This window comes from Trachurus japonicus, chromosome 22 (assembly GCF_045865225.1).
Source record: "Trachurus japonicus isolate A0001 chromosome 22, Traja_1.0".
NCBI lineage: Eukaryota > Metazoa > Chordata > Actinopteri > Carangiformes > Carangidae > Trachurus > Trachurus japonicus.
In genome coordinates, this window is record NC_140928.1 from 19,712,214 (window position 1) to 19,739,613 (window position 27,400).

The 27,400-nt window shown below is 43.2% G+C and overlaps 2 protein-coding genes across 4 annotated transcripts in view; one reads left to right on the top strand and one right to left on the bottom strand.

Annotated features, from left to right (window-relative positions):
• Nucleotides 1–1,451: 1,451 nt before the first annotated feature.
• LOC146963966 (calmodulin-1) lies at nucleotides 1,452–7,497 on the top strand. The gene is made up of 6 exons (XM_085768507.1): nucleotides 1,452–1,519; nucleotides 5,720–5,750; nucleotides 5,876–6,019; nucleotides 6,121–6,227; nucleotides 6,470–6,605; nucleotides 6,874–7,497. Exons 1-6 carry the CDS (start codon nucleotides 1,517–1,519, stop codon nucleotides 6,900–6,902), a joined length of 450 nt encoding a protein of 149 aa, XP_085624633.1. The 5' UTR covers nucleotides 1,452–1,516; the 3' UTR covers nucleotides 6,903–7,497.
• Nucleotides 7,498–10,977: 3,480 nt separating this feature from the next.
• ttc7b (tetratricopeptide repeat domain 7B) overlaps nucleotides 10,978–27,400 on the bottom strand; it is a 29,806-nt gene continuing 13,383 nt past the window's right edge. Inside the window, exons 7-22 of one of the 3 annotated variants that reach the window (XM_085768548.1) lie at nucleotides 27,169–27,247; nucleotides 26,131–26,306; nucleotides 25,874–25,937; nucleotides 25,585–25,722; nucleotides 25,161–25,349; nucleotides 24,847–24,964; nucleotides 24,431–24,488; nucleotides 23,820–23,892; nucleotides 23,495–23,655; nucleotides 23,294–23,410; nucleotides 22,229–22,326; nucleotides 21,449–21,712; nucleotides 15,687–15,827; nucleotides 14,187–14,389; nucleotides 13,437–13,510; nucleotides 10,978–13,175 (exon numbers count right to left, since the gene is read on the bottom strand). In XM_085768548.1, the coding sequence (XP_085624674.1) occupies nucleotides 13,028–13,175; nucleotides 13,437–13,510; nucleotides 14,187–14,389; nucleotides 15,687–15,827; nucleotides 21,449–21,712; nucleotides 22,229–22,326; nucleotides 23,294–23,410; nucleotides 23,495–23,655; nucleotides 23,820–23,892; nucleotides 24,431–24,488; nucleotides 24,847–24,964; nucleotides 25,161–25,349; nucleotides 25,585–25,722; nucleotides 25,874–25,937; nucleotides 26,131–26,306; nucleotides 27,169–27,247 (2,101 nt within the window). In that variant the 3' untranslated portion in view covers nucleotides 10,978–13,027. Of the gene's footprint in view, nucleotides 13,176–13,436; nucleotides 13,511–14,186; nucleotides 14,390–15,686; nucleotides 15,828–19,026; nucleotides 19,078–21,448; nucleotides 21,713–22,228; nucleotides 22,327–23,293; nucleotides 23,411–23,494; nucleotides 23,656–23,819; nucleotides 23,893–24,430; nucleotides 24,489–24,846; nucleotides 24,965–25,160; nucleotides 25,350–25,584; nucleotides 25,723–25,873; nucleotides 25,938–26,130; nucleotides 26,307–27,168; nucleotides 27,248–27,400 lie in introns of all 3 variants that reach the window. The other 2 variants (XM_085768549.1, XM_085768550.1) reach the window with 2 other exon arrangements.

Genomic DNA, 27,400 nt, shown 5'->3' on the forward strand with positions numbered 1-27,400 from the left:
GGATTTTAATGGAGCAACACCAAATCCTGTGTTGGTTTTATTCAGGGAAAATGCAGGGAACACTCAGTTTGCCTTTTTCTAATAGTCCTCATTTAAAGCCAAACAAGTAATGTTATTCCTTAGATAAAACTTAAAAGACCTTTATTGTCCTAAATGGAAATTTGTGCTGCACAGCAGCTCAACCCCCACATTTGCAAACAACACATTTCATACTTTAAAAACTTTCCTCCCATTTCCAGTCAGAACAAATCATACATTAAAAACGTCATACATATAAAATAGGATTAAGTCAAGGTGTGTGCAAGAGTCTATCTAACATTTAGGACTTGATAATCAAACTGACTGACTATTAGGCCCTACGTTTTTGCCCACAGTTTCATTCCATCTGATTTTGGATGTTCAATAGATGGGCTTCATTTCATTTCAGTTTTCCAGTTTGAAATGTCATGCATGTGCTGTTTGAGAATGTGCAACAATAAAGTACAATATCAACCAAGGCAGGTGCACTGTTAATAATTTAATTTAATTAATTTTTGGACACATTGTGTAGCTGTACCTAAGTATTGTTCCAGGACAGCATCATGGTCACTCTAAGCTTAGTTAGCATTTCTATGTATATTTGGTTATGACTGAAACGTGGCCTATGATTAACACAAGCTTGAGACATTTTACTATTTTATTCTACCACATGAAATACATTAGCAAATACCTGGTCATAAATGTAATTTTAGGCATCTACATCTCAAAAAAGGCCAGTTGCTAAAAAGTGGCCAAAGAGGTGACTGGGTAGATGTTAAATGTCAATGGAGACAGTTCTATTCATTAGTCCACTTTGACCACATTAAAAGTTTAGCGTTGGTGTTGCTGTTGGTGTTGTCACACAATTGTGGTGGAGTTTGTAGTTTTTATATTATATAGGCTTCAAAAACCATTAAACTGGTATTCATTGATGATGATTATTGTGCTGAGAAAAGCATGTATGTGACCATAAACTTTTGCATCGAGTTTATCATTGCAAAAATTATAAAGCCAGAGTAAAAAAACATTTAGGCTACTTTTTGCTGAGGGAATCAGACGGGGTGATAATGCATGCATCCATTGCCCTTTACAGCTTAAAAGTGCCACTGAATGCACGTCAGTCATTTTGGATCTAACCTTCTCCTCTCTATCTAAACAGTCACTACTTTACTTACTTTTTCCCAAAACTTTTCTCAAATTGAATAAGTTACGTCACTGTGTAAAACACACATGTCCACTGGTGGTGCGTGTGCGCGTGCACGTCTGTAGCGCGCCTCACCGACTTGAGCAGGTTTCTATCGCTCTGGTTTCTCCACCGCGCGGAGGGATACAGCAGCGACAGTTGAAGCGGTGCTCCGTCCGGCCTGCCTCCTCCTCCTGCTCCTCCTCCTGCTGCTCCTCCTCCGCCTCCTCCTCCAGCAGCAGCCTCGTTCAGTGGCAGCCGTCCATTTCCTCTCTCTGTAGCGTTAGCACTCCGACGTCTCTCACTCAAACAGACATGGTGAGTACTGAATTAACCTTTTGCTTGTGAAAATGTACCAGCGGAAATTGTGGTGAGTTGAGTGAATGTTAGACCGGTGTTTCTTTGTTTTTAAAAAAGTCTCTGTCGGTGGGTTTGTTGGTTTTTGTTGAAGCAAAATTTAAGTTGTCGGTTGGCTGCTAGTGTTAGCATCGGTGCTAACGTTACACCCCTCACTGAGCGATTTTCCGGTCATGGACAAAACTGTATCATCATCAGGCAGCTACACATGATGTCTGCAGGAGAGTAGTCAGTAGTCTGCTGTGTCTCCGCTGAAATGTTGGCGTAGAGAGGCTTAACGCTACATTTTCGATGCCGGTGTCGATACCGAAATGTGTGATAATTTAGATTTCCAACAGATAACGTTAACAGCCACGGAGTCGCTACGGACAGAGGCACACCTCTTGTTACTGCCACTACATCTGTAAAATATTGACTTCCTTCTGATAGCATCTTTACGGGCTGGCATTTTTTACTTAGAGCGGATAATTATGTAATGAACAGAGAAGTGGCCTTCAATCTGCAACTACTGCAAGAAGTGTTAACATCGGCTGGCTGGTACAATTGGGTCACACAATGTTGTAAAACACCTGTTTATGGCCACTTTGACATGACATGTGGAGATACGGGTTAGCTACGTCTGAACATGCGGACAGTTGACCTGTTTTCATGAAAATTGAATAAGAAATTCATCTCAGCACTGCAAGCGAGAAGATAACGTATTTGCCTGTCTCAAACAAGCACACAACACTTATGACTGTACAACTAATGTTTTATTTTTGGTGGAGAGTGGTCCGTACAAATGTGACAACTGGTTTCTGTCAGCCTCTTATGCTGTGTCCATGAAATACTCATGGCAGCATTGTACACCAGCTAAAATTCGCAAAGGCAGTTGCATACATTTACAAACTTGCAGTGCTTTTGTTATGTGGAAAAAGGAGTACACACGGGTAGCAAGTCTTAAATGGACACAAACCTTGTTTGACAGATGCAATTTGCTGAACATATCACAGGCTCTTGGCTCGTTGATGATGCAGACGAAGCTCTCTACTTCAATGAACCTAATCAGCCATGCAGTTTGTCAGTTCTTGCTCATATCCAGTGATACATCCTCCTCACATGCATGGCTTGACTCACACATTTTCCTACGGCCTCTGTCCAATGTGTTATAATCTAAAGAAAAAAAAAACAGCAGGTCACTGTTTCCTCAAGATTCAGTCACTTTACTTTGTTTTATTTTATTTTTCAATACATCTATTGACGACCTGGAGTAGGACGCTTTGGATTTCATGTATTTTCCTGTTTGCCAGTTTCTTAAGATTGTTTTTTAAAGATGTTTGTAACATCACAGGCATTGTACTGTGGAATCTTCACTTGTACATCATAAGATAGTTTGACACGTGCACTTGACACACCTAGTGAATATAAGATTGTTTTGCTGGTATTTGAAATCAATTGCACCTAGGTCCGTTAATTAGTCTAGTTGTAAGTAGTCTGAGTAGATTTCACAACAATTGCTGAAAGGAGCATGTTGTCTTTTTGTTTTGCATTAACACTTTGAGATATTCTGGCCCCTCCCAGGCTCTGTAGTGTACATTTCTGCCACTACCTGTTGGATTAGTTGCCAAAATTGTGTGGTTGTTTTGTGTTTGCTCTAGCTACAGGGTTGGCAAATGATGTTACAGGAAGTCCAAAGAGGCGCGTTGCATCACTGTCGCAGTTCTCACGGTTCTTTTACATTTGTGGGATTTTTTTTTTTTAAAGCAGGACTTGTCATGTGAGTCAGCTTACTGGTGTTGGGGTGTGAACCTGATGTGTTCATCAGCCGGCTTGAAGCAATAATACACAGGGAACAAAATGGGCATTGTTGTGTCTTGTGTGCTCATAGTCATAGTTATTTTTCTTTAGACATTTTCTTATAAAAACTACCTTTACATTTAGTCAGTGATTAATCTGTTTGTGTGATTACATTTTAATAAAACTTGAGGTCCTGTGAAAGTTGGCGCCCAATGGCAACATGTGTTGTCTGTATTGCCAGGCAGGAATCTGGCCTGGATATTAGATAGGTTACAAGCTTTAGTATCACCAGAGCCCATGACTGACATGCACACAGGTCATTATCCAAACTGGAAGCCTCACCATTGGTACTTGGCGGTACTAATGCCTTTAAGTTGAAATATTACATTTCACAATCCGTTGTCACTCAGAGAAACCATGGTAACAGTGCGGATAGGGGCCCTGCAGCGGGGTCCGTTTGGTGTGGCCGGCGATGCCATCGAGGAGGTCAGATGTCCAGCCAACTGATCCTCCCTAGGAGCTGCAACTGTAGCAGTCAGATGACAGGCCACACACTAACACACGCATGTAGGCGCACACACACAACTCCTGTGACCTCCCCCTGGTCTGGACTCTGTTACTCTCACACACCTCAAATCAACTGTCCCGACGAGGTTTGGATGACCTCCTCTGGTCTGGCCTCCTGGCCACACACACACACACACACACACACACACACACACACTGTTGAAGGCCCTTCATTTGTTGTGCTTCTGCAGGAGGTGGACACTTCATCCGTGCACCCGTCTTTCTCCTACATCTGTCGTAGAGATGGACAGACAGCCGAGCCTCTGGCTGTCATGGCTCGGCTCTCACACACACACACACACACACACACACTCAGACTGACCTGGAGGCACAGGGAGTGATGTTCTCCAAAGTCTCGCCCAGTTGGAGTCGGGTGGAACGAGGGAAGGGCAGCGTCTGGGCGAGTGCACTCACAGTCCTGCAAGACGCAAGGACGGTAAGAAAGATGGACAGGTACGCAGACAGATTTATTCAGCGATAGACAGAAGGACATACATGGAACCAGGACCGATTATTCGTCCATCAGCTCTTCATCCTGCTTCACCGAAGAGGGAGGCGTCGTCTCTGGGTTCGTACACATCTGCTGACCTTTGCCACTTCAGGAGGACTGTGGAAACACCACGTCATCCATCCAGCATCTGTTTCACTCTGGAAGGCTGTGAAAGACAAGTCCTGTAATTATCCAACTCATCCAACCATCTACCGGTGCCTGTCTGGGACTAAAAAGCCTCCAAATTCATACTCAAATTGAGTTTTTTTCCTCATCCATACCGTGTGTACCATGTGACTGTTCAGCATGATGGCAAGACCTACAGTTGACCTGTGTCTCATTCGATCTGTTTTACCCGTCAGTACCCGCTGACAGATGTCCGGCCAACAGTTTTTTCATCCAGTCGTTCCTCCCATGCTGAGACATCACTCCTGCCTTTCTTACCACCCGTCCCTCATCATGCTGCCTAAGAAAGTGGCTCTTTACCCACCAGAGGACGAGCCGGTCAGCCTGTCCACGGTCTACGACCTGTTGGACGAGCAACAGCACTACTACAAGGAGCTGATCCAGCAGCAGGAGAGGAACTACAGAGCCTTCCTCCAGATGCTGATGGACACCTCGTCCAGCCGCATGGACGGCCTGGTTCGAGAGATGCAGGATCTGAGGAGCTGCCTGCAGAGAGCCAAGGCCGAGCTGGCCGAGGTCAAGAAACAGGGAGTCCAGAACAGCAAACGGGCCGAGTGCCTGGCCGAAGGCTTGGTGATGGTGCGGGGTGCGCTCGATGGCCTCACCTTCAAATCAGGCCAAACTAAGGGCGGCGGCGCAGGAGGAGGAGGAAGAGCTGTGGACCTGAAGCAGCGCAAGGGAGGAAGTGGGTTAAGGTTGGACGGAGGGGGAAGAGGAGCCGGAGGCAGAGATGCAAAAAAACCAGAACCAAAAGCAGTGAAGCTCGTGGCCGACCTCACAGACATCCACTTTGACGATATAAAGGTTGTTCACAGATGTGCATTAAAAATGAATAGGCCCGCTGGACTGTTTAGTATCGTATGGCAACAAACTGTTGTTCATGTTCAGCTCGACCACGTCCAAAAACATTGGCATTGTTCTAGGAGCGGTATGTGGTGCCGGTTCCTAGTGGAGACGACTTCACTCTGAGCTGATGTGACAGTTGGTCTCATAGTCTAAAAAATAAACAAGTGCCACATTGTTGCGTCATTATGTGTTTAGTTAAAAATGTTCTTCTCATCTCAAGTGCTTCTTGGGTCAGACGCTCGTCAAAACCGACAGTTGCTTGTTTTAATCAAGTCTTTGTGTTTTTGTTTTTTAAGGCTGACCAACTAACAGAAGAACAAATCGCTGGTAAGCAACAATATCAAGTTTTACAGTTTGACCATCTGGAGCATTAAATGCAGATTTTCCCACAACTGCTTCCACGTGTGCTGTTGTTAATGTTTGTCCACCCTCTGTGTTTGCTTCTTGTGCAGAGTTCAAGGAGGCCTTCTCCTTGTTCGACAAGGACGGCGATGGCACCATCACCACCAAGGAGCTGGGCACCGTCATGAGGTCACTGGGTCAAAACCCCACTGAAGCTGAGCTCCAGGACATGATCAACGAGGTGGACGCAGATGGTAGGCAACGTCTCCTGAACACGGGGAAGGGTTTAGTCGTTGGGCTTCACTCGGTTTATCGATGATGATGAGTGTAACATCAATCTGGCCCTCTCTTCAAGGCAATGGGACCATCGACTTCCCAGAGTTCCTCACAATGATGGCCAGAAAGATGAAAGACACCGACAGCGAGGAGGAGATCAGGGAGGCGTTCAGGGTCTTTGATAAGGTAGGCCTGAATGTGTGTTTGTGTGTTTTTTGAAGGTGTAATGATAAAGCAGCAGTTTCTTAGATGTTCTGTGGTTTTCTCATTATGAGTTCCACACAACAGAATAAAAGTTAGATGTTCAGATGTTCAGATGTTCTGGCACTCGAGTAGAAGATTACTTTGCCCAATGAATATTGATAAATGACAGCCGTGTGTGTGTGTGTGTGTGTGTTTAACTGATCACTTGTCTGTCTCTTGGCCAGGACGGCAACGGTTACATCAGTGCAGCAGAGCTGCGTCATGTGATGACTAACCTGGGTGAGAAGCTGACAGACGAAGAAGTAGACGAAATGATAAGAGAAGCCGACATCGATGGGGACGGACAAGTCAACTATGAAGGTACAGCAGATCACAGTCTTTACATGCAACGTTGAAGACACTAATAGTTTGTTTACATAGAGAACACACAGCTATGCATGCACACATCTTGTTCCACCGTTAGTATTAATAATATTGTAATAATGGAGTCAAGTCACACAAGGTGACAAACACTAATGATAACACAGGAGCTGTGTGTGTGTGTATTTCAGTGTTACCCGTGACAGTTTTTAATTGTGTTAAGGAAGTTAGGCTGTTCCTGATGGGTCTTTTGTTTTTCCCCCCACAGAATTTGTTCAGATGATGACCGCCAAATGAACAGGGCTCCCACTGAAGGCAAAGAATCAGTCAAATGTTTCACTTACCTCTTACTGCAAAAATCTACATTTATTCATACTGTTCTGTATAGACAACTTAAACTGAATGTTGGAAAACTGAAAATCTGTCCATATAAACAAGCTCAAAAAAGGTAAAAGACAAAAAGAAAAATCTAAATGATACTGCATGTACTGGCTTGTATTCCCCGCCCCTTCAGCACTGAGCTGCCCAATCAGATCTCAACTCGTTAGCCAAGCAGCCTCTCTGCAGCCGGCTGGTTTGGCCACTGCTCCTCTGCTTTCTGGATCCATCTGCCTGATGTCATGATAATTATTTGGGCTGGCCAATCGCCTTTCTTCTATAACTTCCTGTTTTTCTTTTTCTTTTCTGTTCTTCATGCATGCAGCTTTAGAAGGGTTACTGTTGAGAGCCCAGTGGCAGACGGCTGTTGTTGGGCCCCAGGTCGGCCTGGGACCCACTGAGAGGAAGAGGAGGAGGAGGATGTGTTAGTTGACAGATGGATGGGAGTGAGTGAACCAGCGGCACCTTTGCAGTTTACTTCAGTCAGTTATGACAGAGATATTTTTAAGAAAAATATTAAAATGGAATAAATAAGAACTCATTTTAGATTATTTGTTTCTGGCATGTCGGGATACTCGCTTTTATCCTTTGTGTGTTTACCTTTTTTGAGGGTGAAGTCTGGGTGGGGCGTAGATTTGAGCCCCTCGGGCAGTGGGTGTGTCCTAGGATTCGGAGAGGTTGGGTGGGCTTTAAAAGTGATGATATACGAGAGCAACATTTGAGGCAATTACAACATCCTGAGCAGATATTTACAAACAATGAGTGTTTACATGCACACTAATAAAACGATCATGATCGGAAAACTGGAGTTTTCTGATTATTGAAGTGGTTGTGTAAACATCATAAACCGGTAACTGTCATCGGATTATGGGCAGTTATCGGTTTATGAGAAAACGGTTTCACACACCTAGCTGTTTGCACAATAATCCATTTTCCCAGTGCATGTGTGTACAGCTTTAATCCGGTTTATTTTGTTCTGTTACTACATCGTCGTGCTTCCGGTGGTGTAGAAACTGTGTGAGTGAGTGTCGGGGCGCTGGAGCAGGGCGGAGGTGACAGAGTGGCTCTGTACAGAGCTACAGCCACTGGCCTATCTACAGGTACGGTGGGAAACACCGCGCTTTCTTCTGGGGCCACGGGCTCACGACCACCCTCATACTCAATACCTACTACACAACTTTACAAACCATCGCCGCACCATTCAGCATCACAGAAACTCCATCAACACAACTCTTTCCCACTTAACGTATGAAAGCTTGTCACATTTTCATGTACACAAGTTTTTTTCAGAAAACAGATAATTGAAGAGCATGTAAACACATTGTTAGCATTAACGGATTATTCCTAATCATCGTTTAATTATGGTGCATGTAAACACTCAATGAAAGTAGAATCAGAAGTGAATCATGTGGTTTTTCCTGCTCAGGAACAGTTTGTTTCCTCAAATGTTGCATGCGTGTCCATCTACGAGGGGGTTAATTTCAGTTTAGTGGGGGCAGGGTCGGTGCTTTGCGGCATTTCTATCTTGTGTTTGTGTGTGAGTTTGCGTGTAAGTGTGTGTGTGTGTGTGTGTGTGTGTGTGCGTGTGTGGGTGCGGCAAGGCCCGGCCCAGTCCAACTGTTCTGTTCAGTTCAGTTGATCTGCATTCCAAGTTGTACATGCTAGTCTTTACATTTTGTTTTTCCAATAAAATACCATGAACTAACACGCAGTCTCAGGTCTTTATGTCTCCTTCATGTCCTCAGCAGAGACACTTCAACACTGATCAGCACCTACATCCCTCGTTCAGTCGGATGAGCAGAGAATCAGACACAGTTTGAGAATTTGCATAGCAACTGCAGCGACGTTATGTGAAGGATGGGAAATGGGAGAAATTAGTTCAGGGTCAGGGATGGGATGCTGAACAAATATTGTTGCTCTCATCAGTTGATGACACAAAAGCACCAGATAACAGATACAGAGATGTTTGTATCAAAGGTTTGTGTTCTCAAGACGTATGTAATGTAACGTTACAAGTGTGAGTGTAGAGGGGCGTCAGAAGGACTTCTCCAGATCATCGAGAACGTCTGCAGATGAGGCGTTGCTAGGCAACAGAGCTAAGGTACGGGATGGGTGGAAGCGAAAGAGGGAGCAGAAAACCGTGGGAGTTTGAGGAGAGAGCAAGAGAAGGAGACAAGTGGGGGAAGAGATGAAGAGGTTGAAAGACAATAATAGAATCCCAGGACTTGAGGGAGAGGAGGAGAGCGAGGGATGAAAGGAGAACGAGAGCAGGTTTTACAGCGCATCTTAAAAACCCGTTAAATCTCCCCTCCTGCGATACCTCCCTCTGTCCTAAGATTCAAAAGCTGATGTTTTTAAAGTCGGGAGGTTTAACAAACACAATGAAGGCTGAACTCTGCTTATTTATCAGAGAGATATAAATATAATATAAAAGGAGTAGCCTATGAAAGATTTGTGGCGTTGATGAGAAGCAGACAGGCGGAGAAAGGGAAGACCGAGGAATAGAGGGATGGAGAAGTGTAGGAAGTGTTGGATTTATCCATGTAACACACACACACACACACACACACAGTAGCGAGAGTTACGTAACTGTCTGAAGTGTATTAATACATCTCACTGCTCTCTGCTTGGTTATTATTGAGCTGCCACTTAACGGGGTTTCCAATCCAGAAGATTTCCCCTCTCTCACATTCGCCTTCAATCCATTTCACACACAGTTGTTTGCCCACAAATGTGCACACTACGTATATTTCCACACGCACACAGATGTACAGACACACAATCCCTACACCTGGCTTCACCCACATCAATATTTCAGCTTCTCACCTGATAGCCAGGGGGATGGAGTGGGGAGTTATAACATCTCTCTTTGTTTGCCTTTCAAGACCAAAGTCTCTGTTCATTCACCAAACTTCATAAGGAGAATTGCTGTATTTTCGAAACCCATTCCCAGTTTAGGGAATAAAACTACCAAAGAGAGCAACACATGCATATTTACACAGCTATAAGTCATCAGTCATCTTTAAAGTAGAAATGAATACTGCAGAGGTTTGTGTGGTTGTGATTGACCTCTGTGACCTTAGGAGAATAAAAAATATTGAATCAATGGCAGATGGAGACGGTGTATTTATTACCTGCTGGTTAGCACCATGTTTGTTGCTGAAAATGGTGCGTTTGTCCTACAACCAGGAACTGGGCCGGCACCGGTCTCTATTTGTGAGTGAAGTACCAAAACAGCAACAATACATAATATACTGAATACCATGCACATGATACAAACAGACCAGAGCAATGCTACAGCAGAGCATCAGTATACTCTCGGCCCTGTGGATGCTACCTCCACATAGTGAGGTAATAGATGTGACGTTAACTCTCAGGATGGCACTTTCTTACACTGAGAAACATCATGGATCTTATCATAAGTTCAGTGAAATCATATATTATCAAGCTTTACCTAGTTATTTTTTCTTTATTTTGCACAATTTAAAAGAATACACATAAAACATGATAGGTACTGTAATAATGAAACAGTGCAGGGAGAGGCAAAAAACCACGGTGGTCTGACTCCATCAGTCAGTGATCAGTCATATCGACATGTGTCTCTGGTCTGACTGTCATCATTACAAAATGAATTCACATGTACTTCTTTTTTTTTTTTTTACCACATGGAACAAGTGACCTCGTGAACAGACTGTTAGGATAGTGATAGTCCAACAGGGACCTCTGTGGTGGTGGTGTGTGTGTGTGTTCACCAGACTCAGCTGTGGCTCCCTGACACCCCAGACTGAAGCCTGTCAGCGCTGTAATCCTCTGATAAAAGACACACAAAGGCGCGCACACCTATCCCCTGACAGATGTACACCTGAGAAAGTAACACATACTGCTGGCCCCAAGGTCACAGCCAGAGTGGATACCACACACACACACACAGAAACCCACATACAACAAGAAATAAGGAAAAGTAACCCACGGTTGTTTTTAATCACTTTTATTATCTTAGTCATTATTACTGTCCTAATTTCAGTCATTCATGTACAGTACAACAGACTCACTGACAAACTGAATCAGTTGCTCCTCTCACTCCTCCGACAGCGTCTCAGTAACATCACTCTCCAGAAAATAGAATTATAATTTACTTTCTAAAATAATGACAATAATATTACACTTGGAACAGTCAAATATACAACAATAACTCTCTGTAAATATAATCAAAAATCAAATGAAAAAACAAAAACAAAAAAACAATTTTCATCTGGTTTTATTTAACATGACTGGGTACAAACTAAAGACAACACAATCACTGTGGCTGCATTTACACACAATGGAAAATCTCTTTTAGTTTGTGTACTAGATTTATCTTGTTCATAATTACAAATTGTCAAAATAATAAATGTTAGACAGGAGCTTCAGTATATAAGAACCTGACCGGGTGATCAAAAACATTATCAAATGTCTGTTGTGGGTGGCACTTTTCTTTATATGGCTAGCTGCTAACAAGATGCTAACGAGTTTTCCCAAACTCATCACACATGTTAAAAAAAAAATGGAAATGGCATTTGTTTTACAGCAATAGTTAAACAATTAAAAACTGTTTTATTTGACCCCTTTGCCAAGTTAGAAGACAAGACTCTTGTGTGTGATGCTAACATTAGCAACTGAATTTAGCTTAGCTGAGCTGACGGCGTGCAGACAGAGACGTTCTAGCATCTCTAAAGCTCAATTACCACGGTTTTCTCAGTCATTATGTTAAACTAAGCCAACTATTGTTGATCACATTTGATCAGTTAGAATCGATCCTTTCATCTTATTATTGGCAAGAAAGCAAAATGTGCGTCTATTCCTTTAATTTCAATGAGTTTCAACTGAGCAATACTGTACGAAATAGGAAAATCTGTAAAATCATAGAATGAAAGTTTGGTCACCTGGACATATAAAGGCTTCACATGGCATTAGCTTCCATTTAAAACTCCAGCCTGAACATTTGCTGTTGAAATCTGATTTCTCATTTGTGTGTAAATGCAGCCGGTGTTTTGGCATTTAGACTCGACTGATTGACTGATTGATTCTTCAGTGATCTCTTGATCATGTCTGTCTATGCTCCAGTAGATTCTCAGAGATCTGGCTGCCTCGAGCCAGTAACAGAGAGACCGCTCTCTCCATATGAACAGCAACAAGTGAACAGAAGTGAGTGTGTGTGTGTGTGTGTGTGTGTGTGTGTGTGTGTGTGTGTGTGTGTGTGTGTGTGTGTGTTTGAGTGAAGGAGATTATCAGTAATATTTGGCTTACAAAGGAAACATTTCTAAAAACCTGCCCATAATCCATTTTTGTACAGTTTTCTAGATTTACCCTCAGTGCATGGAAGGAAAATGAAACGTGCATGTGTGTGCGTGCTTGTGTGCATGTCTGTGTGTGAATTTTGGTACATAACAACATGTAAACAAAATGTAAACTCTTAGGCTTCTGAATGCTATTGATGCCGGCGGGGTAATGACTCCAATTAAAATCTTATTTACATCTTGGAACAGGACAAAACAACAAACACACACAGCATACTACAAATCACACACAACCAGACACAAATATGCACAGGCATCATGTTGGCACACATACACAGATATGGGTGTACATGCACGGACACAAACAGGCACACAAAAAAGTGCAGATCAACAAAAACAAGCAGTGTATCAGCACACGGACTAATGCACTCACACACACACACACACACACGCCCATAGTCAAGGGCCACAGCCACAGCAAGGCATGTTGGGAAGGGAGGGAGGGCAGGATGGGAAGCAAGTATGGATGTTTATATGTACTATTTGCATTTCTATGCTGTGTGTGTGTGTGTGTGTGTGTGTGTGTGTGTGTGTGTGTGTGTGTGTGTGTGTGTGTGTCTGAGAGTATGGCAGTAAACCTTGTGCAGGTGTGTGCAAGTTGCATGCAGGCATGCTGTGTGAAAGGGGCGTGTGCAGCTTGAAGGTCCATCATTTGTGCCACTGTGCTACAGTAGTGAGACTATAACCGTGTGTGTCAGTGTGTGTGTCTCATAGTGCTCTGGGTATGATGGTGAAGGGCAGGATGGGGCTGCTGGCCTCCAGCTCCAGCGCCGTAAGGAAACACTCAGTAGCAGCTGCAGCGTTTCCCTGAGCCTGCAACACCTCGCCCAGACTGTTCCACACATCATGAGCCGTACTGAGGAGGAGGAAGAGGAAGAAGAAAAAGAAAGAAAAGAAAGAGAACTGATTTAGTGTATAATTTATATTACATTTGTAAGTGTGTGCACATTGTTTTTGTCTCTTTTGCTGACATTACATAGACGTAACCCCTAAATAACTAAAGAACCAGAAATTTTTTTTTTTCCCATATCAGGGACACCACTTTTATTCTGACCTGGACAAACCACCCTCAATTATTCCAGAAGGTCGCCTACAGCAGACACACACACACACATACCTGTTGACCTGCACTGCGTCCCTCAGGACTTTTTCAGACAGACTGTAGCGCTGCAGCTGGTGGAGAATCAGACCCTGAGGAGCAGAGGACACGCAAAGACAAAATTAAAAAAAAAAAAAGAGGACACAGGAAAAAGGAAAATAATGGAGGAAGAACATCAAGAGGCTAATTGACCTCCTCCTCCTAAACGCCCACTGTAAATGTTTATGAGATCCTCGAGAGGCTGAGCATGTAATAGATACAGTACATTCTTGTTTTTGTTTTTTTTTGTTCCTTTTATTTGCTGTAAATTGTCTGATTATGAAAATTAGTACAAGCACTCCAGATGTGGCTCATATGAACCTGTGATGCAGGCTCATGTAGCCCTATAGCTGAACATACATACATATTGTAATAGTGTTATGGTGTAATATCATTCTACAAAGCAGCGTACATTAACCTTAAATGTGATAATGTGATATGTATCATAGGTAAAGAGGAACAGGTGAGGTGAGAGAGGACAGGAAGGAAGAGGGAGACGCTGTTCTGTCTCAGAGGAGGTCTAATCAGGCTGCCCCCACTGCACTTTCAAAGTAAGCAACTAATTAATCACACACACACACACACACACACACACACACACACACACACACACACGCACACGCACACGCAGCAGGAGACAGGACAAGATTTGTTCTGCTCTCCAGAGAACAAGCACAAGGACAGAGCAGAAGGAGAACCGGCAGTTCAAGTGTGTGTTTGGCGCATTACCAGTCTCTGCATGGTCTTGACGTGTGTGGGGTTGATGGACAGAGCCTCTTCGTACCAGCGTTTGGCCTCGTCTATGTTGCCCCTCAGCTCGGCGATCTGCCCCCTCATGTACAGCACGTTGTGGGATGTGGGGAAGAGGTTGGATGCTTCCTGCGTGCAGGCCGTGGCCTCTGCAGGTTTGGACATGCTGATGTACACCTCGGCTACGAGAGGAGACACAGACAGACACAGACACACAGGGAGACTGCAGAGTAAACCAGTGCAGCAAGACGTCCTCTTCATCCATCACACGGTGCATCTGTCTGTGTCAAATCTACAGTTAACTCGATACAGTCACAGAGGAGAAACTGACAGCCTGCCTCACAACGTTACGACTACATATCCCATAAAGACTGATGTGGTGCGGCATGTTGGCCCAATACGAGTCACATTTAAAGCCCTCAAACTGAGCTGCAGTCGCACAATTAAATATTTAACAGCAGTCTAGACGTTTGCAGGCCTTGAGTGGAGGTGAAACAGATTAAGAGCCATGAACAGAAAGGAAAAAAATGATCCACGGTGATGAACAAGTTTAAAATGGGAAAAAAGGAAGGACGGAGAAAATAAGAGGGAGAGGCAGAGCGGCGGGAAAAACACGGCTCCATTTTTCAACCTTGAATAGCATCAATGAGAAAAAAACATTTTTCGTATCAAGGTCATCTAACGCATTGAGTGTATTGCTGTGACGAAGACTGAATGATCCGAACGGAGAATGAAGCAGACAGAGGAAATTAGTTTGAACTGTCTGCCCGTCTGCGCTGCCATTGGATGATTATATTAGCTGTGTCGCCAGGCTGGAAATGACCACCTCAGACAGGAAGCAGCTGGAGAGATAAACAGGAGCACAAACAAGCTCTACAGTATGCATGTGTGTGTGTGTGTGCGTGTGTGTGCTGCCCACATCTGTTTATGTATACTCTGCTTACGTTAGTGTCTGCTGCTCAGGCAGAGATGAGACTCAGGGCTCCAGTCGACTCCGGGGGAAACTGTATCTGGTTGCAACTGCACTGCTGTTGAATACAAACCTGCAAGCTCATGCTCTGTTTGTCTACACTGCTACTAGCTGGATGTTGTAACGGAGACGGTTTCACACACAGGATGTAACAGGTGCGACTTTGATGTGTGTGTCTGCATGTCTTTTACTTTCATACTTAAAGTAATATAACCTTTTAATGACAACCACAGTGAGATGAAGGTTCACAGCTTGGAGACACAGTGACTATGGGATGTTCAAACTCTTCTTTTAGAGCACGTTAACCCAGCCGCCTACTGAATGTTAACTTTAGCAACAGTGTTTGTTTAACATGGCTCTGATCAGATAGAAACCACAATCATGATCTTATCTCCTCTGCTTCTCCTTGTAATTTCTGCTTAAAGGATGCTTGAGCAAAACCACAGCTCAGTGTGCGTTTCCGTTTTTTCTTTTTTTTTTACCTTCACCCTGAGTGTTTGTGTTCATACCTGCGTGCAGCCAGATCTGAGCCAGAGTCATCCAGGGGTGGAGGGGTCCGTGTTTGGGGGCGCTGCTCTGCAGGGAGGAGGCCACCTCGGACAGAGCCTGCTCCACGCGACTGGCCGCTATGGAGGTAGCGTGCACAGAACCTGGAGCGACAGAATATGATGTCAGCCAATGCAAGTAAGTCGTCTCTTTAACACGCTTCATCACTACAGCAGCGTTAGGCAGCCATGTGCCACGGTGCAGCGTGGAAAGTCAACCAAACCACGACAGCAGATTTCACTGATTTCCACAACTTCAGCGGGGGGAAAAGTTGTGGAAATCCCCACTCGGAGGAATCCAGTGCCCTTTTTTTATCTGGGGTGTTTGGTTGCAGCACGAAAGCTGGAGACTCTGAGCCCACAGTGGCACACAGTTTCCTGGTCCTGCACTAAAGCCAGGCCACTCCATTCCACACGCTGCAACACACAGTGTTTAGCCCGGGATTAACCAGGTTTAAATGAATTAATTTCTGCACGACCATGCATAAACACCGCATCACTCTCCACTCTGCTGATTAGTAACTGACACACACGTCTGTGGCATTTTGTCTCTACATCAGGTGATTACAGGGATGCAAAATGGTGTCGCGTCGGACTGCAGATGCACGCTGCAGAGCTGTGAAAGCAGGACAGGATTTCTGGCGGCATCAAACTCCCAGAATGTTTTCCCACATGTTTTTTTTTTTTTATCCTTCAAGTCATTTCGTATACCTGGATGTCGTCTGTAGGAACCAACAGAACAGCACAGAAGCAGCCACTGTTGTGGTGTGGTAGATGTGGTGCTTCTGTCAGAGATTGTGTGTCAGAGCGATGATGAGCCAGATTTTCTAATATGATGGTTGGTGGTTAAAAGAGAGAGGTGGGACATTTCAGAAGCCGCTGTAGGGGTTGAGTGCTGGCTACACAGGAAAAAAAGATTTTGAGTGTCTCTACGGTTGTTAATTTTTTAAAAATATATTCATGAACACATTTTGACATTTTAAAATGTTGATCCAGGCTGACATCACAGACTGAACAGTAGATAGACTGAATTCTGTTCCTGCAGGAAAATATACACCCATCAGCCACAGTGTTAAAACAATGACTGAGTCTGATCTGTGTATTTTCCCAGGAAGCTCAGAAAAATTAGCAAAAGTACAAATCAGTATAAGTAAGTGTAGACTAAAATTACTTATGATTCAGAATAAACAATTAAAAAAGATGTACTCCAACCAGCCACAACCTTAAAAGCTGTTACCTCTTTTAATGTTACAGCTGATCAGTGTAGAGTCAACGATGATGATTTAATCCACTACAATCTTTTCTGTATGTAATTTTGATCAGTTTGTAGAAATGTATTTGCTGTTTTAACATAAGAAAACATATTACTTCATTAGATTTCCTCTTGTTTAAGTTGTTGTAATATTTGTAGATACTGGAGTCGTCATGCGATTAGTTTAGAATTACTTGACTTGACATAATTGACATAAATCAGCCTTATTCTGTTTGACTGAACTGCTCCATCAATTGCAGCCTAAAGCGATTAGATAAGATAAACATTGTCTTTTCTATCCTGTGTATGGACTAAATTAACAAGAAGGAATAAAATCTTTAATTTGATAAGAGAAAGATTTCCTGCCCCTGTCTCATATTCTCGTCTCCCATGATCTGTCTCTGTTCTCCATTCACTACACTGATACGACTGTGAGTTAGTGTTGAGGAAGAGAAATGACCCATGTATACAAGATGAGTGTGATAAGAATAAAAAGAGTGTGTGTGTGTGTGTGTGTGTGTGTGTGTGTGTGTGTGTGCACGTGTGTGTACGAGGAGAGGACAAGTGTGTTTTCGATCTGGGGAAATGACCAGAGGATGTCTCTATCTCACACAACACAAACACACTGAAGTTGAGCATCCTGATTTGAAGAGCAGACTGTAAAAAGCAGTGTGTTAGATGCAGGCATGCAGCAGCCCAGCCAAGTACAGCACATTTAGAGATTTATGCTGAAACAGGACGACGTCGTGTGTTGATCCTTTAATCAAACTTATTCTGATGAAAACTGACACCTTAAAGCTTAAACTCTCCATTTGTCTGCCTCATACACAACTCCCCTCTATTCGCTTTACTGAAAACTGTTGTTATGCTGAGTGACGCTGACACCTGACACATACAGTATGGTGCAGGATCCTGACTGTGAAAGACAACAGTGCTATTCAGTCTGTGATGATTCAGTCAAAACAGCTGGAGAAGTGCTGCTGCTCTATATTTTACTCTGGATTACTTTCACTTAAGCCATTCATGCCCTTAATATTTAAGTCGATCCATCGACTGCATTAACGAAATCTTGCGGCAGTTGGACATTTTTTTGTTTTAGAGGTATTTCTAAAAGATTACTGAGGAAGCTCCCTGAGGTGGTTTGTGGCTTAAATGTTCACAACTTGCACGGCAACACATAAACTAAAGCAGCTCAGTGAATTAAAGGAATACACTGAGTCACAGGGGAAGATACAAGCAGTCAGTGCACCAGAGGCTGCGCATGTGTGTTTCCATGGTAAGGCACAAAAATAAATCCAACTTAATCTACATTAAAAAAATGTCGACAGCTAAATCCATATATTTCCTCACGCAATATAAAAGTAGGACGTCTCATAGATTTTTTTTTCCTCTGGACGGTTTCTTCCTTTGATTCCCTCAAACAAACTTTTCACAGCAGCTTGTTACGGATCAATCCAAAATATTTTAGAGATCTTTGATAGAATCCCTGCAAACAACTGACACCATTAGTGACCTCTGTCTCACATCAGCGGAAGCTTTGGTAACACTATTTGTCACATACAACCACATTCACAGATGAAAAGAAGCTGCGTCTTGTTGTACTTTCTACTGTCGCTCTGTCAGAGTTTGCTTTCTCCATTCTGGAAAAACAAGAATCGCATCTTTCATCTGCTTTTCCGAACTCACGCACCAAGCACTTTTTCATGTGTTGAGCTGAGCCAAAGGATTTCCAGCTCTACACATCATTCACATCACTTTAATCTGACAAAGAACACGTGTGCTCCTTGTTGTTTTGTGGAGATCTCCTGAAGTCACTGTATTCCTTTAATGCACTTTACCAACACCGTGATAACAATCTGTACAACTCCCTGGAAGTCGTCGCAAGATATCAAGGTAAGCGAAGGATATATGTACAGGTTTCCTTCACACAGGCATCGTACATATATCTGAACCCCGTTGGGCAGATGGCGAGTCAACGAGGACCAAAAGGATGGACAGAGCAATGGATGGATGGAGAAAGGAAGTTTAGATGGAGGTTAGATGGCTACTTACAAACAGAAAACATGGAGGAAAAACCAAGAGTGTTAGCGTCCTGAAGGCCGCCTTGAAAAAACGGAGGGATGGGGAAAAAAACAGAGACGACTGTTAATGATTGGAAGAGAGAGAAGAAATAACCAAATCATCAAGAGAGAAAGAACGTCGGCTCCACAGAGGAAGAACGTAGAGAGGAGAAAGTAGATTTTCACTCTTCAAACTCATTCTTCACAATAAAAGACTCAGACACCAACTGAATCTGTTCAATACTCTCTGCTGTTGTCTGTAATTTTCACTCCTGTAATCAATTAATTTAAGGGTTTAGTAAGTACAACAATTTAAAATAATGTAACTGGGGAAATTCATGTCATGGACTCTGGTTTTATGTAGCTAAATAACTTGGCTAATAACAATTATTATTTTCCAGTACCAACACCATTAGTGGAGGAGATGGCAACAAGAGAAAGGCAACATAAGGTTGGAACCGGGACAAAACAAATTAATGTTGGCTGAAAACAGAAATCCTCACGCAAACAAAGAAAGAGGAGGAAGATGCAAAATAGTAGCAAAAAGACAAACAGCAGATAGATATGAAGAGCTGTGATCTGTGGAAAATGATTTTGTGATACCAAAAAAAAAAAAAAGCAAACAACTGATCTCTACATCCCATCTGCTGCAGCTACTGAGACTGCGTGGTGTGTTTCAAGTGAGCGAGTTGAGCTGAGACAAAAAAACGCTAAGCAACCACATCAACTGCACTCCGATCCACACCCAAAGCAAGAGTATATACGTCCAAATCAACATGCTTAGCAGGTCTGAGAGCTCACACAGCCAGCAGTCCAGGATTAGTCGCTTCAGCGTGGAACTCGTTGGACATGCTGGTGAGGTTTACATAACCTGGTGACTCTGGGATTCACCTCATCTACACTCTCAGCGAGGTGTTTGGGCCATCGGCTCGTTGATCATCTCACTAGTTTACTGATGAGGAAAATGACCGAGCTAATGAGAATCTCCCCTAGTGCATTAGTCCTCTTGTGCTCCATGCTGAGAAAGTGGCAACAACATGAGATGAAACTGAGAACTGGCAACACTTGGGTATTAAAATGCATCTCTATGATACATGGCTACAAGTCTGATAGTTAAAATGTGCACTGGCCACAACAAGTGATTTGTCTGAGGCCTGAGAAATGAGTCTGGTGATGCTCTACATTTCTAGATTTTTCTTATTAACAGCAACTTTTATTAAAAGACCACAACTACCAAAGATCTGATCTGACTAACAAATATTACACTGAGAAGTGTTTCGTGTCTGATTTATCCTGTTCCTCCAAAAACCACTTCTGAGGTGCACCGACTCCACTACGGAAAAAGAAAAATCCCAAACAAATTGTGCTGCTTTGGTTATGTTAAAAGCTAAAAGCTAAAAGCTACAAACATGAAACTATATTTGTATATTTAAAGATTTATGTCTTAATGGACTGAGGGCTGAGCCACAGACATGACGGGAAGGATGCAAAGTACTGACGGACAACCCAACACATTAACAATTAATTAACACGGTGCATTACCACAAGAACAAAATGACAGCATATCGACAGTCTCGTCCTTTTAAAAACCTGCGGCTCAGACATGAGCATCAAAGTCACGTGTTCAGCTCCTGATACTTAGACTCGTAGGACACGATCGGGGTCGGTGTGTGTGTGTGTGTAGCGATCACACACGAGTATCTGCTTGGTTCCCGATGTAGACGGAGGCTGTGAAACCGGTTACAGTTGTGTTACCGGTTTTGCAGCCATGGATGTGATATTTGCTCTCCATCTATTTCCAAATATGTATTCTATACCATGTATATATGGTATCTATATAGGTCTATAAGAGCAAATAAGCAAACCAAGACTTTACTTTGATTCATTTACATGTGAACTCTGTGAACTGAGACTGAGGGCCTGGTTTGGTAACTCTCACTGTTTCTACAGGAAGCGGAGGTGGCACACAAGGGGAGAGTGTGTAAAAAGAAAAGACTGCACAGGAAATGATGCTTCCTTGCTAGTGTAGTAGTGCAGTGTCACTTCTCCTCCATGTTATCCAGGGACAAAGGTTTCCATCACCAACACGCTGTCACTACTCCACCAGCAGCACCTTGACTCCAGGGAATACAACCTTCCTCCTGCCTTGACACGGACCTACGTTTACTGAAGATGCTTCTAATGATCAGCTCCAATACATCCGACCATAAAACAACCTGCATCAGCTATAATGACTTTCTGAATCATCGTCCTGCTTAGTACGGAGCAGCAGAGCAAAAACACACAGGGGGGATGCACTCATCATCACTAAATGTGCAAATGAACCAATGAGCCAAGATCCCAAAAAACTCTATATTGTCTCAGGTCTCGCCACACACCATGCTACGGAGCGAGTGGAAATGAAGGCAGATTACAGCTGGAGGAGAGTCGGTTGCGAGTGACGTGGCTGCAAAAGGACTGACTCCTGGTCTTGGTGGATGCAGGAGAAAGAGGAGGGGTATGAGGAGGAAGAGACGGGGGGGAGGAGTAGGGTTTCCTGGGTGGTGGGAGAGGAGGAGGTTGGAGGATGAAGACAGAAGAGCAAGGGGACGACAATGGGGACGAGATGTTGGAAATAGTGGATGGGGAAATTGGTGAGACGGGTTCAGAACCAGAGTGAGAAGAGGAAGAACGTGAGGCTAAAACAAAGGAAACAAAACAGCAGAAGGGAAATCAATCAAGGAGTAAAGGAAGGACAAAAACAGTATGGAACCAGTGTAGAGTCTGCATATGGTGTTTACAAATCATAATATATATGTATAAAACAACAACATATTAAACACAACAGAAACAGAAAAAGAGGAATAAAAGAAATACTGTTACCAAAATAATATTATAGCAAAAATCAAAGAGTGGAGGATCATTTTCTACAGATGTTTTTCTGTGATGCCTGAAGCTATGAATTAAAATGGATTAAGAACAGAGAGAGGAGGCTGCATCTCACTCTCGATTTTCTTTTCTTAAGTAAATAATCCTTGACAATGGCTGGAAAGGTCGCCACCATTAGATAAGAGAAAATTAATCGTGTGTGTGAGAATCTTTGTTTACTGAGACACGCCGAGCACGACTGGACTCATTCCACTGGGGACGTGCTGATGCTCCCTGAGGAGGAGACAACCTTGTGCATGGGCGAGTGTGTGTGTGTGTGTGCCTACCAGTCTCAGGGTCACTGAAGTCAGGCAGCGTCATGGCGTTGAGCTGTCGTCGGTCTGCGATGGCTCTGTCCAACAGGCTGCTGCCACGCCCAGAATCACTGCCACAAACACACGTTTATGTACACATGGGCACAGATACACATGGCGACAGACAAAATAAACACCTGAGCTCCGGTGGTTTTGTAATGCCAGAGTTGCTAAGCAAACATTGTGTTCAAAACTAACACGCAACACGGCCGTTTAGTTTCCAGCTCTGCTTTTGTTTTCTCAGTGACTCTCCGTTAAGAATACTCTAAGTTTAAGCTACAACATGGTCAAACAGGAAACAACTACATTTAAGTTCAAACTAGTGCAATATATTACATAATATTACATATTATACATATACACAGTGGAGATTTACACTAAACAAACTAAATAAAAACTGGCAGCACCACACAAACTGGTTCTTCTGTAGAGATTAGTGGTTATGTAATATTTACACAATTTAGTAAATGTCAGGTTTAACTATTGTGTTGCTGGCTCAGCTAACTGACAAAGCTAATATTAGCTTACTCATTTGTGAACTTATTTCAAACAAAGTGTAAAAGTGCCATTATAAAATATGTTATATTATATAATTTAGCTGGCACCTTATGTTTACACCGTTAGACTAAACTAGTCAGTAACATCAGCTCAGTTTGTATCATCAGATACTTTTCATTCTGACCTGCATTCATACTTCCAACTCTGAAATGTGTTTTTCCATGTATCCCAGAATTATCAATATATATTATAATATAATACATTAATATAAGAACGTTATATCTACATTCCCAAATATATATATTTTTCATTTATAGTTATAATGAACTGTTTGACCCACTGAAATGTTATAATAACTTCCTGTTTACAAAGTTTATTGTTGTGGATTTAATTAACTGTTTTACACATTACACAAGAGTTTACTTATGAAACTTTTCTTGAGTTTTAATGTTAGTAGCAGCTAGGAACTTAAAACTGTGTGTGTGTGTGTGTGTGTGTGTGTGCGTGTGTGCGTGTGTGTGTGTGTGTGTGTGTGTGTACCTGGGGTTAGTAAGGTTGTAAAAGCTCTTCCAGATTTGCAGCATGTGTTTACAGGTGAGCAGAGCTTCCTCCGGTCCTCTGCACATGGACTCCAGCTTCACCTTGGTATACAGCAGACTGCAGGACGCAGCAGGAAACAGGAGTAAATAAACACAGAGCGTAGGCTTCACGTGAAATATTGTGGCAGTGTGGGACAGCTACTTGAAGTTCTCTGGGTACTCGGACAGGGCCATCTCGATGATGTTGAGGCCGTCGTGGTAGTGTTTCTGAGCTGAGAGCAGCAGGGCCAGCAGATGAAGGGAGTGGACGTCATCGCCTTGAAGCTGCAACGCCTGTCGAACATAGCCTAGTGCCTCTGGGATCTACACACACACACACAAATACAGACTACAGCTTTACAGTTGGGATAAAAAAAGTAAAATGACAGATTTATAATTCCCCTTGTGTCCCTGGACGTTTTCTCTGAAATGGAAAAGTCACCTCTAAAACGTCCATATCATCCTGTTATCACTACACATCTTGTTACCTGTCTGGATACAGCGAGCTGCAACGCCAAGTAGAAGGCTGCTAGGTGGTCAGTAGGAGAGAGACTCTGAGCTCTGCAGAGAGACAGAGAAAGAGATTGTGTGTTCAGACATGCTGAATAAAAAATTAAATAAGATTAGATGAAACTTTAAAGATCCCTGTGGGGGAAGTGGGCCGCTGCAGCAGCAAAATGGAAAAGGTAGAAACGAGCACAAAGTAATAGAACATAAGAAATCAAACCAGAGGGCATTTAAACATTTAGACACAATTAACAGCTGTAATACCATTTTAATAAGATGAATAAGCATGAGGACAGACTGCAGCATAATGTAAAGCCTGTAATACCAAGACCTTTAAGACTTTCACCTTATTAACAGACATAATTTACAGTGGAATATATTAACTTTAATAATGTGCTCCAAGTAATACAATTTGTGCACAGATTGCAAAGGTACAGGCAAATACAGGGTCGGTCGTGGTAGTGCCTCTAAAGCAGCCCTCATTTTTGTTAGATTGAAAAAAAGAAAATAGCAGTCTGTGCTGTGAAAAATCATTCTGAGGGAAATGTGGGTGTAAAACTGAAAACAGAGAGCAATATGGCTCAGTCCCAACCTCTGGAAGGCTCCCAAAGCTTTCCTCTGGTAGTCCTCCTGTGTGCTGCGCAAGGATGCTAAAGAGAAACACAGACAGGGACAGAAAAACATAATCAGGTTGCATTATACAAGAATACCTTCCAGTGATTTGAGAGATACAACAGGATTTTTCTGGACCACAGTCTCTGAAGTCATGATGTAACATCTCAACCATAAACAAAAACAGATACACGCTTTGTCTGATGGAAGCAGATGCAATATCTCTTTGACTTGCTGTACACGCTGTCCTCATTCACAATAAGCTGGCTGATTATACAGATTTCCTATAATAAACATGAACCTTCAACATAAGAAACACTCAAGCGTCCCCATTTTCAGATCCTTTCTAGGAACCGATGCACTATAACACATACACCAAACAAAATCCACACTTACCGTCAGTGGCTTTCAGGCTGTAAACCAGACCGATGGCCAAATAACCTTTGGCCCTGAACTCAGCAGCTTTCTCCCCCATGTCAATCACCATCTTCCCAAAGCACTCGCCCTCATCCAGCTGGAAAATGTGGAGAGATTTGACAGTTAAATTAGATTTCTCCAGAAAGCAAACACTGCCAGAGAAAACTGAGTCATTTACCAAGGCAAACACAGATGGGAAGCTTGAGGAAACTTCTCCTAAAGTCGTTTAAAAACACTTAAGATGCTTAAGCAAATAATCATGTTTGAGTTTATGTCTGCAGGATGGCTCTTACCCAGTGCAAGGGTCCGATGCACAGTTTGACAGCCAGCAGTGGGATGGTGGGGTCGTCAGGCTTCAGGCGAATGCACTCCTTCAGCACCTTGACGGCACGAGCCGATTTACCAGCAGCCATGAGCGACAAGGCGAGCTGGTACCACAAGTGGAACTCCTCAAAGGCAAACTTCATGGCTCGCTCCAAACACTGGAGACATCGGAAATAGGACACATCATCATCATCATCATCAGCATTCTTATTATCTACACATTCTACTATGTTTGATTCAACCTTTTTTAACACAACTATGAAGCCAGTTAGATTTTATAAGACCCCGATGTGCTGCGGAGAATAAATATGGGTGTACTAAGAGTTTGTAGGGCCTTCAACTCATTTCAATCACTATGACTGTGACTGTGCAGCCTACAGAGGTATTACTCACCTCTGACAGCATCTCGTACTGCCCCCTCCTGCCTAGAGCTATTGTCAGCAGGTCGTACACCACAGAGGCAGACTGTAGGCTGATGATCCGATCATTATTGTGTTCAGGGATTCTGCTCAGGACAGCGTCACGGTTCGCCTGAAACACACACACACACACACACACACACACACACAAAAGAGAGATATTAGTTTGTATCTGAAAAAGCAACCGCGTGAACCTTGTTGTGTTGGATCCTCCGTTTTAAAGAGGAGTGTGAGATATTCTCCACGGGGTGTTTGTGCCTCACCATGGACTCACTGATGAGCAGCAGCAGCAGAGCTTCTTCTGTATTCTCCTGAGGGCAAAACAGACTGCGAGAGAGACAGAGAGAGAGAGATGCATGAAGAAAGTTGGGGAAAATGGAGAGAAAGGTGATAAGGAGGAGATCAGCGCAGCCAATGGTGAAAATTTACACTGGCAACAGATTTAATTTTAGAACCATGTTGGCGATTTCTCCTCGATTCTCCGAGTTTAGTATCAAACGAAACACACACTATCACTTACTTCTCCCCCGAGTACACTCGTGGGCGTCGGCTTAGGCTGTAGTTCTTGCTGAGAGTGTGTCCTTGCCGCGTGGGATCGTCCAATGGTGACACTGTAGGCGGGTCTTCCAGAGGAGACCAGTAACTCTGTTCACACATTCCTCTGAGCAAGATCTCTGCAAGCTGTCTGGCAATGGTCTGCATGCACACACACACACACAGACATTTGGCAAATATACTTTGGCACTTACACAGGAGCAATCTGTTAACTTGAGGCTTACTTTACTTATAATATACCGGTACTCAGAAACAGTTATATTAATGGTTGAGCACAGGACAGACTGTAAGTCTCTGGTCCTCACGTACTAAAGTTCGATCCCCCCTTGCTAACGATGAGTTTGTGGACATGATAAATGTCTCCATGTTTAAAGGAATAATTCCACAATCTGAACAACATGCCACCTTTGCTTTACTGCTAAGCAGCAGAAGACGCTTAAATTAATATAATATTTAAAGGGACAACGAGGAGTTTTGGAAAAGCGAAGCGTTTTCACACTACATTTATGAGCCTCCGCACGCACCGTAAAATTCTTTGACCAGCCCAAGACGGACTCATGTTTTCATTCATCAATAATTAAAGTCAGAGGTTCAAAGAGGTTCACATACCGTCGTAGTTCCGACCATAAACGGCAATTCGGCGGCGTTATTCTCATGACTCGCCACGAAACCGAAAGTAAAGAAACGCTGGCCGGCTCGCCCAGCATTTCCACCACCACTAATAATAACAAAATAACGATAGAGACAGAACGATATATTTATCGAAAATGGGCCCATTAACAAGTGTGGGTAGCGGAGATTCATCCACATTAAGACTTTTTTATAACCGAATAGAAACTCCTCATTGTCCCTTTAAAGGAATCAAAACAAGGCTTTTGACAGATGCAATTCTGCATCTCTAACAGGGGAAATAAGAAAAGCCTGACCCCAATAAAGGCCTGTAACCTTCTGCACTTGTGTTTCAAATTATAAGGACAAGACAATTTTCCAACAAATCCCTCACCATGCGCAAGTTCTGGGTGGTTCTGGTCTCAATGGCCCGAAGGATCTCCCGAAACCGGCCCACGCCATGTGTGAGGTTTCTGGGGTATAACACACGGGAAACAGGGAGAAACACTTGTGAGAGTCAGGTCAGATGTGCATACAACGTGGCCGACAAATTTTGAACTTTCGGCATGCGAGTCAGTGGGAATATTCCGATGCGTATCATGTGTTTTTTTACGTCAGAATTTTAA